We start from the raw sequence: 14,179 nt of genomic DNA, 5'->3' as shown, positions 1-14,179 counted from the left end.
AACGAATTGATGCGAGCAGGGGCAGAGCCGTCATTTCGCCAGCCGCCCCAGCCGCCAGCTCCACCTCTAGTACTCGACCGTTGGCGCAACGTTCCAATTTCCCTTTCTCGTCGCTCTCCTCCCTTCTTTACCGTTGCGAGAGCAGCAGCTGGCTCCAGAAACACACCGATCACCTGACCACCGCCGCCCCCATCTCGATCTTCCCTCCGTCCTTCCACTGCGCAGCCCAGCCGGAGAAGTCCTTCTTCCTGATCAACGGCGGCCGGCCGGGAACGCTCCGTTCTGTTCTAATCGTCTCGTGCTCTCGCCCAGGTAATCAATCATCCTGTACCCATCGCGATCTTGCTTGTTCCGGATATTCCCCTGTTCTATACTGCTTCGATTTTGCAAAAGATTGGCGGAATTCGCCCCGTCCTGACAATCGATGTAGCGATTTCGCCTAGTATCTTGGTTCAGGATCGGGTAGACGATTTCCTCTCCGATTTTGGTCCAGTACGATGTCTTCTTGATTTAATCGATGAAACCAAGAACTCGATGCTGTTCAAGGCGAAGAAACAGAGCATTCCACGATCGCCTAACCTGATTCAGATTACGTTTAACCTTCTTTCCCCCCACCAGATCGCCGGCAGGCATGACGACGCTGTCGACGGGGGTGCTCCAGAAGCTGCAGGACGGGATGAAGTCAGGCACGCCAAAGCCCATCGGCGAGCACCGCACGGCGGTGCTGCAGGTGACGGACATCGTGCCGGCGGACATGGACGACAAGGACCTGTTCCCGCGGCACGGCCGCTTCTACCTCAAGGTCTCCGACTCCTCGCACTCCATCTACGTCACGCTGCCGCCGGCGCAGGCGGACCTGGTGCTCAGCAACAAGCTGCACGTGGGCCAGCTCGTGCACGTCGACCGCCTCGACCCCGGCTCCCCCGTCCCGGTCATCGTCGGCGCGCGCCTGCTCCCCGGGCGCCACCCGCTCGTCGTCGGCACGCCCGAGCCGGGCAAGAAGGCCGCGCCGCGCAGGGGGTCGTGGAGCCTCGAGAACCACGGCGCCGCCGGGGTGCTCGCCTCGCCCAAGGTCGTCAGCGTCAGGCCCACCGCGCTTGATTTTGGGGAGAGGACGCCGGTCAGGGAGCGGCCGTCGGCGTCGGCGCGCGGCTCCGCGTCGGTCAGGAAGAGCACCAGCGTCATGCCCAGGATGGTGAGCAGGTGCAGGAGCTTCGCCGCCGACAGGGGTGACCCTCCTCCTCCGTCCAAGATCCCTAGGAGCCCATTCCCAGCTGTATGTGTGTTTCTCTGCCTGAACTGAACATCCTCAATTGCACGATTGAATTGAACTTTCCCCAAATTTTGCTTGATTCTGAAGCTCAACTGTTTGTGCAGGAGAAGAGCTCGATGAGCTGCACGGCTTCACGGGTGATGAGCAGGAGGGCCAGGGAGGAAGAACCCTCCTCGCCGGGCTCCGACGATGACACCGCCACGTCCTCCAAGAAGAGGCTGTCGTCGATCGCTCGTGTGCCAGTGCCGGCGAAGCTCAACGCACTCGGGAAGGTATGCTTGTCACTGGCTTCTTGCATCTAGCATTCTAGCTGCTGCGTGTGCCTGAATTCCGAACTGAAACGATGCGTGAAAAATGTCATTTCAGGAAGCCATGGAGCAGAGGGAGCAGGCTCAGAAGGTGGCGCTGGAGGCGCTGCGCAACGCGTCGGCCACCGAGAACGTGTTTAGGATCTACAAGTATGTCCATCTTGCTCCTCTGTCCTCAATGAAATTTGACAATGTTTCGATATGAGCTCACCGGAATTATGTTCGGTCATTTGTCAGGATGTTCTCTGATGTGAGCAAGACGGCGAGGGCGGACGCGCCGGCGGCGTGCTTCGACGGCTTCCTCAGCTTCCACCAGGAGGCGGTGCAGGCCGTGGCCGACATCGAGTCGATCCAGGCGGCCACCTCGATGGCCGCCACTGCCGCAGGCACGAGCGACGATCCCCCAGCCGCCGTAGCCGAGGAGGCAGCGCCGCCGCCGAACGTCCTGCAGGAGATCGCCCAGAACAGGGCTGCCACGCCCAGGAGGCGAGGCCTGCTCGGGTTCGGGGGAGTGTCCAAGTCGGTGTCCTTCGCGCCGGGCACGCTGCTGGACCCTTCTTCGCGCCAGGACGGTGGCCGGAGCTCGAGCGCGAGCAGGAAGTGTCTCGCCGCGGACAAGCCTGACGACAAGAGATCGTCTGCTCCTGTGGGGGTGGCGGCGGCGCACTCGGCTCTCGGGTCGTCGCTGAGGATGGCGAAGCAGATGCAGGCGGAGGCCGGGAGCTGGTTCATGGAGTTCTTGGAGGCCGCGCTGGAGACCGGCCTGAAGAAGAGGAAGAGCAGCAAGGCGTCGTCGGCGGCGGGGCGGGCCAGCGATGGTGGATGCCCGCAGTCGCTGATGCTGAGGGTGATCAACTGGGTGGAGATGGAGCAGAGCGGCGGGGAGAGCCGGAAGGCCGGGCACCCGAGGGCGGCCGCCGTGGCCAGGAAGCTCAGGATCAAGGCCAAGAACCCCTGAGTCGTTTGCTCGCCTGCGCTCCTCGCTAGTGAACCGGTGATGATCGTGTTTGTAGTAGGAACTAGGAGGCATTGGCGCGGCGCACGCCGCGCCCGTGACATGTTGCTTGTAGAAAAGTCGAGTAGTTTTGAATTAGCAAATTATGTGTGTGAACTGTGAAGTAGTAAGAGCGAGTAGGCCTAAACTAATAGCGAGTAGAATAAAACCACGTAGTGTATATGCTGGAATTATGTGCATGAAGTTGTGCTGACATTGAAGAGGTACAGGAGTATTTCATATTGATCACCAGTTGGTTGTTTCATAGGGTAGTACTACCTCTGGTCGCTTTTAATTGACGTTGCTCCATGCCTAGCTACGTGTATGTGGTGAGCTAAGCCCGCGTCGATTAAAATCGAACGGAGGGAGTACATAAGTATTGTTATTGCATGGTATGGTATACTGGTGAACAGAGTGTTGAGTGTTGTTTTAGGCTTAGAGATAAGGCAGCCGGCTAACTTGGATTGATGATACATTGCTTGTGGGAGAGCACAGTATGGGAGAGCATACGAAAAGTTTGTGGACACCGAATCCATTCTTTTTCGAATTCGATTTTGAAAAAGAACTACTAATTCTTAACTTTTCGAGGAATCCTTCATCAGTGGTTGTAAATGACTGATTTTTTCAATCCTTTCGACCTTGGTTCCGGAGGAGCAAGTCGAAAGGTTGAGAAATAGAACCATCTGATTTGATTCGTTCCCAATAGCCATGAGATGATCATCTTAGGGTGATCCTTTTGTCAACGGATGGGGCTCCTATTACACTCGTAGTCTCTGAAGGATGAGAACCCACTATGTAGCATCTACATCGATAATTCAAGCATTGTATACGTCATTAGTCCAATTCTTTGTAGGAACTACCCGTAATAGCGAACTTGCAAAATAGATCTGTTTATCATAAAGAGATTCGTTGTTCGTGATTCTGCTTCACCTTAATTGTTATTTGAACAAAAATATCACAATAAACTTTTGGTAAAAGTTCTGTCATCCGAATAACCTTTTTTTTCCGAAAACAGGTGAACATTTTTAGAATCCAAACAACGTTTTTTGAACTATGTACATATTATTTGAAACCTACTAAACACTACTCTCTCCATACTAATTTATGGAGTAAATTACATATAGGTACCACTTTTGGGGCAATGGTTGCGAGTAGGTACCAACTCTGGTAATTTTATCAAGTAAGTGCAACTTCTGGGGCAGCTTGTAACAAATAGAGCAATTCTGTAGTTAACGACGAATTAATCACGCGGTCCCACTTATCATAGCTAACGGGGCGTGTGCGAGCCGTTAGGGCAGGAGTAGATAAGAGACCATGCTAGTTGACCCGTTTAGACTAACGCTGGTGAATATCCGGTCTGGTGGGATTGACCGATTTGGCCGGGAAACGTGGTCTGTTTCACGTAAAAAGAGATGAGATGGACGCGGGGACCACCAGTCAACTCCCATCTTCTCCTTCTTTCTTTGACCCATCTCTCTCCAAGGCCATGACCGACACCACGGCTTGCGCTGCTCACGCTCGCACCGTGGTGCGTGTACCCGTCGACCTCTCCTCCGCGTGCACCTCCACAACACCTACGGCGTGCACCGGCACCTCCGCGCGACGTCGCGTCCGCACTGCATGCGGCTGCCACCAGCACCTCCTCGCTCGTCTCCTCGCGCCAAGCAGCAGCTGCGCGTGCATGGCGTGCGCACCCTAAAACAGCCCAACGAACAAAGCAGCGGCAGTGTCCAAGCATGCATCAGCGAGGCACGCGTGCACCATGCGCGCGCATGTGCGGCAACCCAGCAGCGGCAAGAACGAGCCGCGGACCGCGATCCGGCCCCGCCTCGACCGCGCCCTGCGACAGCACCATCTCCGTCCGTGCCGGCTGCCGCGCCCGCAAGCTCCTTCGCGCCTTCGCCGCGACGGCTGCGCGCCCGCAAGCTCTCTCGCGGAGGTCGTGCACCCTCGGCGAACGCATGTGCACCTTGCTATGGTCTTCCACCCGTGCCGCTGCCGCGCCTGAGAACCACGCCGCGCTGCATCTCCACTCGCTGCTCCAGCCGCGAAGCCCACCCGCGCGTGCACAGCTGTCGCCCGTCGGCACCAGGTCAACACCACCGTTCCACCCACATCCCCAGTGTGCGCCTACGCGTTGGTCTTCTACCTCGTCGTGATCCGAAGTCGCTCCATCGCTTTTTCTAGTCTGTCTTCAGCTCACCTCAAATTTTAGAGTCACCGGTTTGATTTCCTGCTACCATGTCGCAGGACCTGTCTGACCCACAATGGAGAAATTCCCGTGGAAACTTACCTGTCCTCACGGCCGTAATGGGCGTGTTCAGCTTCAGCAGAATTGGACGCACGAACTTCTATGAGCTAGCACGCATGTATCCTAGCTTTTGTTGCCACTCGTATCGGCCGGCAAGCTCAGTGGCGCGTTGAGCTGGTCGAGCATCAGCGGGCGAGCGCGGGGGCACGGCAAGCTGGCCAAGCATCAACGGGCGCGCGCGGCAAGCTAGCTGAGCATCAACGGGCGAGCTAGCACGCGGGGGCACGGCAAGCTGGCCGAGCATAGCGGGCGAGCTACCGCGGGGACGCGGCGAGCTGGCCAAGCATCATCCGACATCCGGCGAGCGCGGGGTGCGGCCAGCAAGCGCAGCGTGCTGCTGTTTCCAAGCTTCTCAAAGCGACGAGCGGACCGGCGTGAGAATGAGTGAGCTGTGCGACGACCAGGAGTACGACCAGACATGTCTAATGGCTGTGCCCTAACGGCTGGCTGACGGCCGTTTGCTCGACATGTGGGCCCGCGCAGTTAAATCAGTGTCAACACAAGAGTTGCTCTATTTGTTACTTCCTGCCCTAGAAGTGGTAGTTACTTGTTAAAATTACCAGAGATGGTACCAACTCGTAACCGTTGCCTCAAAAGTGGTATGTATATGTAATTTACTCCTAATTTATGAGGGTCTAAGTACTCTTTGATTTTTCCTAGAATATAAGGCGAGTAAGCTTATTTTCATGGTTTCTTCCATCTTTGCGCTCGCATGCATGCAGTGCAGCGCCAACTCTTCTCAGCGAATTATATCCGTGACATACCAAGCTATGATTGGTTCCCTAAAGAGAGTGTGTATGCATAGCTACGATTGGTGCATGGTGGGAGGAAATCAATCTAGAGATTGTGCATTGCTTGAGGGATCACGAAAATTTGATGCATGGCTATGCAGCAAAGGGGACACTGAATAGTATATAGATACATTTAAATTTTGAGAAAATATTAGAAAATCTTTATGCAAGGGAGAGAGTATTTGCATTGATTGAGTGATCACCAAAATTAAGCTCCGGAGTCTCGCAAGGCGCATGGGAAATCAGATCATGCAGGAGCAAAGGAATCCAGATTTGGGTGCCCTAATTTTCATGCAAACAGCTTAGGCGCCTTATAGCCTTATAGGGATAGGGAGTAATAAATAGTCATGCTCATGCCTCATGCGTCCTTCTTGCTGTTTTGCAGGAGAATCGTTTTGAGATAGAGTTTATGTATGCAGTTAGTCGCTTGCCTCAAATCTATGAATTGGTTATTCATGTCGCCTCGTCTTGCTATTTTTTTTTCCTTTGCTTCGTCTCGGTTGAGATCAGACGTGTTAGGAGGCGCGAGGTGCAAAGACAGCCTCACATGTACTGCCAAGGTAGCTAGCCGAGGCAATTCATTATCCCCAAATCGCAGTATTAGTATCAATTTCCCTATTGGCTATATAGCAAATTAAATTAATTGTTAACAATTTGGTATCACGAATAATTTAATTGTTGTTACAAAATTGCAATTTAGATACCATGGACAAAGCTTGGTGCTATGTGAATGGGGGATGAAGGGAAGGAATGAGATTTTGGAGCCTAGAGGCGTGCCCGAGCGAGCGATTGAACAACTCGTGCAAGCGCGGATTAAGATCACAGAAACTGGTATGTTATTATATGCCTGAATTTGCAGTTGTAGGTATATAAAACCATAGGAATTGTGTTTCTACTTAGTTGTGGTAGAAGCTGAGCCATCCTAGGTAGATTTTAACTAAATTTGTGACACTAAGTAAATCAAGGAGCAAAAGTAAGAGGAAAAGAACAACCATGCCACTCTGATGCATACTTTAACTCTGGAACATAATCTAGGACTGTTTGTTCAACTCAAGTTTTCTTTGTTAGTCTGCTTGGTAAACAAAAGCGAGGAGTTATAAACAGAGAAAATCTAATAGATGCAGCAGATCACTATAAATCAACTTTTCTGGAACAATAATAAGCAACATAAGGGCAAAAGGTAGAAAGGGAGACTGATATACTTGTTCTCTACAGCCATGTACATCAACACAGAATACAGAGAGTGCCTAAAAAAGGTACAGAAAAGAGAACACTGTGTATATGGTTCTTCTGTCTAACCTAAGCCCATTATGTTTGCAAAGGATCCATTACTCATAGATCGTTTGAGCACCGAAAATATGTAACCATCAGCTGCAGCAGCTTCGGGTTGAGCCCTTGAACATAGTTCTGATCCTACAATTAATACCGAGTAGTTAGGTTATGCTCTGTACATAGTAATGGAATTTTCCAAACTAAGCAATGAAGATGTACATACACATATCGACATATATAGTCCAGAGATTATGAAGCACCTCTCTATACACTTATGTGTCAGCAGGGCAATTAGAAGAATTTTGGGCTCTGAATTTTGGTCACTAATCCCTTTATGCCCTTTTAGTTTAAGAGATGCCTCTAAATTGACAGTATTTATCTTTGTGGATGCTATTCCCATCCAAATTTATGTGCTAATACAACATGTACAATTACAGAAAAGAAATGATTATGAAATAGCCCTTGAGTGAAGTCCTGGACCATCTAAAGTCAGTTGTCTTAGCCTAGTAAATTACTGCAAGGGGCATTTCTAAGATAGGATTTGTTTACATGCATGTCACACACAATCTCCAAAGAAAGGGTAGAAGACGACATACATACCTAGAAAAAATTACACTTACATACAGAGAAACAATTCATAGTGAATACCGAAAAACATATAGAGTCACGATTCAATTGATACAAAAAGCTTCAGCCATCTGTGAACTCTATAAAAGACTCATATGAGAAGCCTCCGGTGTTGTTTATATTCACTTCTGGATGAAAGATTTGTGAAGATATAAGGAGAAGCATGAACGAAAACTTTTATAGCAACCATTCAACACACTTATCTCCTACTCCAGAGACGTTTCCTCATTTCTTTTTGTTGGGCATCAGGCATGCTCTTACATACCATCTCAATCAGATCAGGCAACTCTAGTGCAGCATCGTTTGGACTTTGCATAGTAGTGGAAAACCTTGGGAAGAAAGATGGTCGGCTTCTTAACCATAACATTATCTCTAATGAATTCTGTCTCGGCTTGATCCAGTTGATGTTATAGTTACTTCGGTATGTAGAATCTTACCTGCACAGGTTTTGTACAGTAAGAATAATGTGATCACTTGTACTTAAAAATACGCAGTTTTTTTACAATAAGAATAATGTGGTCATTTTCCAGTTGAAATGATTACCATTAGCTGTCAATGTGGATCTGATAATGCTCTAGTGCAAAGACAGGGCAAGGGGCTCTGGCTGAAAAAACGCACATAGATGTACGGAGATCCATGATACTGATTTCATCATGGGCGTAAATAACCTGCAAAACCACAGTATGACCATTAATTTGTGGGCACCCTATTCTTACTAAATTTGATTCTGTTTGTATTTGCGGTAGAAATTTCCATGGAGGTGGTAAACATACCAGAGAAAGGCGATGGGTTAAACATCCAAGAATTTTGTTCTGGGGAGGTTAGTGAATGCCCACCCACACAATATCCGGCCTGACAAACCTGCATGCAAGTCACACAAATAAATGAAAGTAGGGTGGCGGAATCAGTATCAGCGGTCAATGCAAAGGGTAAAGAGGAGACCAGTACCATCAGAGCAGCCTAGCCCTACCGGGTTCTTGCCAGGACAGATCTCTCACATGCGAGCATCTCATTGGAGAGAACAGAAAACGGATATGAGGATCGGGCGTTGCATCTTGATGTGCTATTGCCGAAGGCCGCCTCCATCCCGTCGCCCCTCACCGTGCCATCATCAGCGGCACTCTTTCCAGCCACCTCCTCTGCCGGCACACACACTGCTACCTCCCTCCTCTTCCCCTCCTTTGAGTCAAAATTTGTTAAATTTTATATCAAATAGGGTCAGCTAAAACAGAAAAACGAATTAACCATCTCGAACTTTGCTATGCCTAAGTTAATATAATTGAATGATTGAAGCCTATTCTCTCGGGCATCACATCTAATAGGCTGGAAATAATGATGATGTGTCCAGTAGTAGAAGTAAAACAATCAGATGAACAATATCACATAGGGAGGTAAAGTAATAATCAAAACAGAGATATCTGAGGAGAATTTGAAGGGGTAATGAAAAGGAAAGAGATCAGGAAGGCGGGACAAAAAAAAAGACTTATGCACCGCCTCCATTGTTGAGGAGCTCGCCGCCCTTGCCGGGGATAAGAGATGATGCCGCAACAGCATGCCCTGCCGTCTCCACCGTAGAGGAGGCCGCTGCCCCCGCCGGAAGCCCTGTGGCGGCCTTCTTTCTCCCTCCCGCCGCCATTGTCGGCCCCGCAGCACCGGCTCGCGAGACACGCGCAGGAGCGGCCGGTTGGCCAGCGCGCAGGATGGAGCTCACGCGGCAGCTCGCGCAGGCGGCGGAGCGCGGCGCGAGCAGCGTGGGCCGAGCATGGGCAACGGCCAGGGCGTCACGGAGAGAATTTGAGGGGAGGTGGATGGAGGTGGAGATAGTGGAGAAACGTCCAGAGAGATATTTGGGGACACACGTCAATACCACGCCCCAATCTGAAACTGCTCGATTGCTCAGTGGTGGGTCCAGCACCGCTTTGACCAAATTAAACACACCACGAAAAGGAGATGGGGAGAAGATGGTTGAGCAACACTCTAAAAATCCGTTTGCCGGTAGCCGGTCATCCAGGTCTCAGAAAAAAAAGGAAGAAAATTACTGCTGAACCCAAAGAAAAAAATGAAATATTACTAACAGATACGTGTCCCCCCTCTATAGGAGAAAAATAAGCCATGAACAGTGGCCGAGTTAATATGGGGGCGTGAATCCGTTTGAACTTTATATAGTGTATAATTGGTGGGTGTTTGTGCCTTTGTGGTAGGAACAATTGTAGAAGAGAGCTGGATCGTCCACCTGTTGGTGTACTGAACTGAAGCTCGAACTACATGAATCACAAATTCGTTATTCTTTTGGAAATGCTTTCTGTTTCACAGAAGCAATTTTCAAATTTCAGTTGGAAAAAGCAAATAAGAACATCACAAAACGCAGAGTTTGAAATGCACGGCTCACTCCAGAAAGCACCACAACCCCTCATCACCTGGTCTCTGAGGACGTTGTTGGCGGTGAGCTCGCCATTGCCGGCACCAGCAAGGTATGTGATCAAATTTCTAGCAATGAAGCTTAGCTTGTCTCTGTTCCCGATGCATATGTTGTTGTGGCTGAATACTGAACTAAATGGACGCTGCAATATTAGCAAACTATTGCAGAACTTCAAAATGCCAGTATTCCTACAAGTTAATCAAGGGGGAACAGCTAATTTAGAACACACAGCTAGCTCTCCTATTTTTCATTCTTTTATGAAAAGGTATCCCTGATATCCATTAACAGAATACATATTGTTCACTACATTAACAGAATCCATTAACAGAATACATATTGTTCACTACATAAACAAACATATTGACTCTATTCTGGAAGAAAAACTGTTACTTGTGACTCCCTTCAGTTTGCATCCCCAAAAGACCAATACTACTCCTGCCACTCACTTTGGTTCATTATTTTTCTGCAAAAGAGACCAAGAGTCAATAACAAATCCTATAAGCTGGAGCCAGAAAACCGGATCAGTCACACTAATATTATGAATAAAGTAGTTAAAATGCAGCTATCTCATGCAAAGGAAAGAAAGTGGGGAGCCTCAAGTCCAGCGAAGCATATGCAACTCAATTACACTCATAGACATCCGAAATTTCCCATTCCCCAGTTCTGAACAAGAACCATAATAGGGATTTCACTGGAAATGACGATTCAAGTGAGAAGTTGTTACCAAAATATCTCTGTGCGGAATAGGCAGCAAGGATAGAACTACTGAACAAGACAACAGGGCACGGACTAATTAGAAGAAATTTCCTACGACCAATTAGAGATTCTCTTGACAGGAAATAGCAGGAGCTCTGCTTTTGCTTATAATATAGTAAAGGGAAAACTGTACAAAGACTGAGAGCAGTGTAGATGCAAAACAAGGCATAAGGAAACAAGAGAAGTTGTTCAGACTTTAGAGCGATTACTCTCCTAAGCGTGATCTAGAGTCATTAAATTATCACACACGGGAGCGGCAAACAACATATGCGGCAACAGAGATGTGACCAACTAGAGATTTTCAGCTCTCTTCGAAAAGGTGTTCTGTCAAATGTTTCCATATGTAACAACAGCATGATTGATTGCGTTCGCATATGTTCTGGCAATAGACATATGAGCACACCATGGAAAACATTATCATCATCGACCTTTGATTTTCCCAACAAGATAACCTTATAGTTCATTACTGAAAGGAAAAGAAGAGTGACAAAATCCAGAAACTACAACTGTTCTTCTGTCCTCCTCATGTCAGTGGTGATAGAGGGGGAAAACCAACACAAACCTCGAAATGGCAGGCCGTTCATGCAGACTGTATATAAGTATCTAGGATCATGAATGTCAACTCCAGTATGGCCTTGAAGAAGTGATTCTCTACAAGTTCTAATGCATATTGACAACCTATTCGTAACAATCTGCTACTGTTGGTACTAATTGTAAGAACCTAATAGTTATGCTCACCTCACTATAAAATTCAATGGTATTAAGTACATTCTTAACAGAATCTGAAATCTAAACAAAGGAGAATCAGTGACTTTTGTTTCAAATGAAATATTTGATTACCTCTTTAAGTATTTCTATAACCAAATTTGCAAAAGTAACAGACTCTTATTCATCTTGCTAATATTCTTAGCTCAGTTCAGTTCCACCCGCGTACGTTTACAAGATCATTTCATATCCGCTGCATATGTTATAGAGTAGCAGAAATGGAAGAAACAAAATTTGAACAAGCATGAATAGCACATGTGCATTAACATTTGCATCACATAAGTGTTTAAACATGAAATGCATAGGGGGGCAAATAGATTACTTAGTTCAAGTTTCCAACATGGAAAAATTCTTATAGATACTCACATGGGTAAGGATGGAGACCATCACAGGCCTCGGAAAAATCTTTGCAGCTTCACACGTTTACGATCTTTCCTTTCGAAAAACACATGCTTAACAAGGCTTTCTTTGAAGGAGAGCCGGAGAACCTCAGGGTTCACACAAGCCTCTTGGAATTTATCCACCAGCTTGCCCTCTCTGTCACAGTGAAACAGGAGACCAGAATAGCTGCCACTTACGAGCATATCTCCATTCTCAGTCACAGCCATCAGGTAAAATGTTGTGTACGGAGCATATTTCGTCATCTCCACCACCGGCAATTGAATTCTGTGCTTCAGTGACCATACCTCCATCTCGTAGTCCTGCAGCGCCCAGACCTGGACTGTCATGGTATGGCGATCCACCTGGTGGATGCCAAGCGTACCATCCATCCGACACAAATGTGCTTCTGCTTCATTGTCAGCTACAGGCGGAGATCGCATACACCTGAATGACTCATCCACCGTATCAAAAACCACTACCTTCCATTCGGCATCCAGGTAGTTGCCGGAGTACCAATGGAGGCAGTCGTGTAAGAGGACAGGCGGGTTATCCTGATCAAGCGGCCGAGCATGGGCAATCCATTTCTTCACTGATGGTGAGGGCGCTGAAAGCCCGATGCACCTCTTTTCCTCCAGGGGCGAACCCACGGTGAGAACGTAGTAGACAGCGCTGAAATGGCCGTCTAGTTGCTCCACGTAGAGGACGCGGTACTCGCCGGACTGGCGGTGATGGTACAGAGTGACCACATTGCTCACATCCGGGACCGGGAGTGCGCACCACTGGCGAGTGGCCGGGTTGCAGATGTAGTAGAGGCGGTAGGTGCGGGACAGGAGGAGGAGGCCGTCGCAGGAGGCGCGGATGTAGTATTTATGGCACTCATCGTAGCTGCTGAACCCTAGGATCGGGCGGCGCACGGCGGGGGAGTGCCGGAGATCGAAGGCGTCGACCGTGGCAGGGACCTTGCTGAAAGCGTTCCTGTTGAACAGGACCAGCGGGAGCGACGGCTGGCGCCGGTGGTGGGCGAGGAGGAACTCCGCGTCGCAGGCGAGGCGGCGCCAGGAGCGGCAGACCGCGCGGCAGCGGAGGATCTCCTTCGCCGGCAGGCGATAGAAGATCTCCCACAGGATGAGGTCCTCCGGGAGGACGGGGCCGGCGGCGCCGTCGCGCTGCGTCCGCCTTACCCTCGCGGATTTCACCATGGTCGATCTCACGCTGCACAGCCGCTGGCCGCCTCACGCCATTGGACTGGGGCGAGAGCTCGCCGGCGAATCTAGGGTTGAAGAGAGGGGCAGTCGCGCGCGGCGTGGTGAATTGGAGAAGGAACTCTTTTTTTTTCCAAACACACTACGACGCTTACATATAGGCACATAGGCTGAACGCGCACACCCTACCTCTATAACACCTAGAAATTACGTCCAAAAAATTCATTCGACGGGGTTTGAGATTGATGAAATCACCCCAGACACCTCAGTATCGACATAAACATCGTCTTGCTGAAAAATATTTTGTCTTTAATGAGACACAAAAATATCAAACCTAAGATTTGAACCCTGGTGGCTAGAGATATCACTGCCCTTCTAACCATCCAACACAGGTTGGTTCTCAATTGGAGAAGAAACTCTGAAACTGTGAATGGTTTGATTCATAAAGATGAGGTGTGTCTAGTCTTAGTTCTACTTGTGTTTTGTTTCCAAATAATTGCTACTCTCCAAAAATCAATTTTAAAACAACTCTCGTAGTTTCAGGAAATATTTTTGGTAAATGGTGATTTTTTTTATGACTGGTAGTAATTCTTGGACTCCCTCCATTCTGTCGGACATTTCAAATACACATGGAATTTTATGAAACCCCCATCAGTTCAATTCTTCTCAAAATAAGTTCTACTATCTTCTGAGATCGAAATTCATCTCTTCTTGCCTATCTTACCATCTATTCGCCGCTGACGTCCTCTGCAGGCGTATGCCGTCGCCATCCGCAGCTACCACGGGGAGGGCGGGGAACCTCTCCTTTGAGCGCCTGTAGAGTATTATGTACCAAGAAGCGTAGAGCACAAGGTCCTCCTTGTCGGAGAAGTCGCCGTTCCTATGGCTCCCCCTTCTTCTTGCCAACGCTCATGTCGGCCCCGGCACCCACAACATCATTAGTCCCCAAGATGTCCTTCCCTTCTCAAATTCCTCCTTACCGTTGTTGCAAACGGTCGTGGCTTGTTTCGTTCCCTGGGTATATAGCCATCGATCAATGGCTCCCATCGATGTCAACCCCTTGGTACTGGGTCTATGTCC

At 49.0% G+C, this 14,179-nt stretch overlaps 2 protein-coding genes and 1 long non-coding RNA gene across 3 annotated transcripts; 1 reads left to right on the top strand and 2 right to left on the bottom strand.

Annotated features, from left to right (window-relative positions):
• The first annotated feature begins 631 nt into the window (after nucleotides 1-631).
• LOC124668159 lies at nucleotides 632-2,539 on the top strand. The gene is made up of 4 exons (XM_047205344.1): nucleotides 632-1,276; nucleotides 1,378-1,545; nucleotides 1,640-1,731; nucleotides 1,819-2,539. Exons 1-4 carry the CDS (start codon nucleotides 632-634, stop codon nucleotides 2,537-2,539), a joined length of 1,626 nt encoding a protein of 541 aa, XP_047061300.1.
• A 5,085-nt stretch (nucleotides 2,540-7,624) lies between these two features.
• LOC124665979 lies at nucleotides 7,625-9,121 on the bottom strand. The gene is made up of 4 exons (XR_006990764.1): nucleotides 8,525-9,121; nucleotides 8,350-8,437; nucleotides 8,120-8,244; nucleotides 7,625-8,013 (listed from the first exon to the last, which is right to left on the bottom strand). It is a non-coding gene; the product is annotated as an uncharacterized LOC124665979 (long non-coding RNA).
• Nucleotides 9,122-11,882: 2,761 nt separating this feature from the next.
• On the bottom strand, nucleotides 11,883-13,096 carry LOC124664592 (putative F-box protein At2g02030). Its single transcript, XM_047202073.1, has one exon. The coding sequence runs from the start codon at nucleotides 13,094-13,096 to the stop codon at nucleotides 11,903-11,905; it is 1,194 nt and encodes a 397-aa protein (XP_047058029.1). The 3' UTR covers nucleotides 11,883-11,902.
• Between the last annotated feature and the right edge of the window lie 1,083 nt (nucleotides 13,097-14,179).

This window comes from Lolium rigidum, chromosome 6, assembly GCF_022539505.1.
Source record: "Lolium rigidum isolate FL_2022 chromosome 6, APGP_CSIRO_Lrig_0.1, whole genome shotgun sequence".
NCBI classification, from domain to species: Eukaryota; Viridiplantae; Streptophyta; class Magnoliopsida; order Poales; family Poaceae; genus Lolium; species Lolium rigidum.
This window is presented reverse-complemented; position numbering and strand designations above follow the sequence as displayed.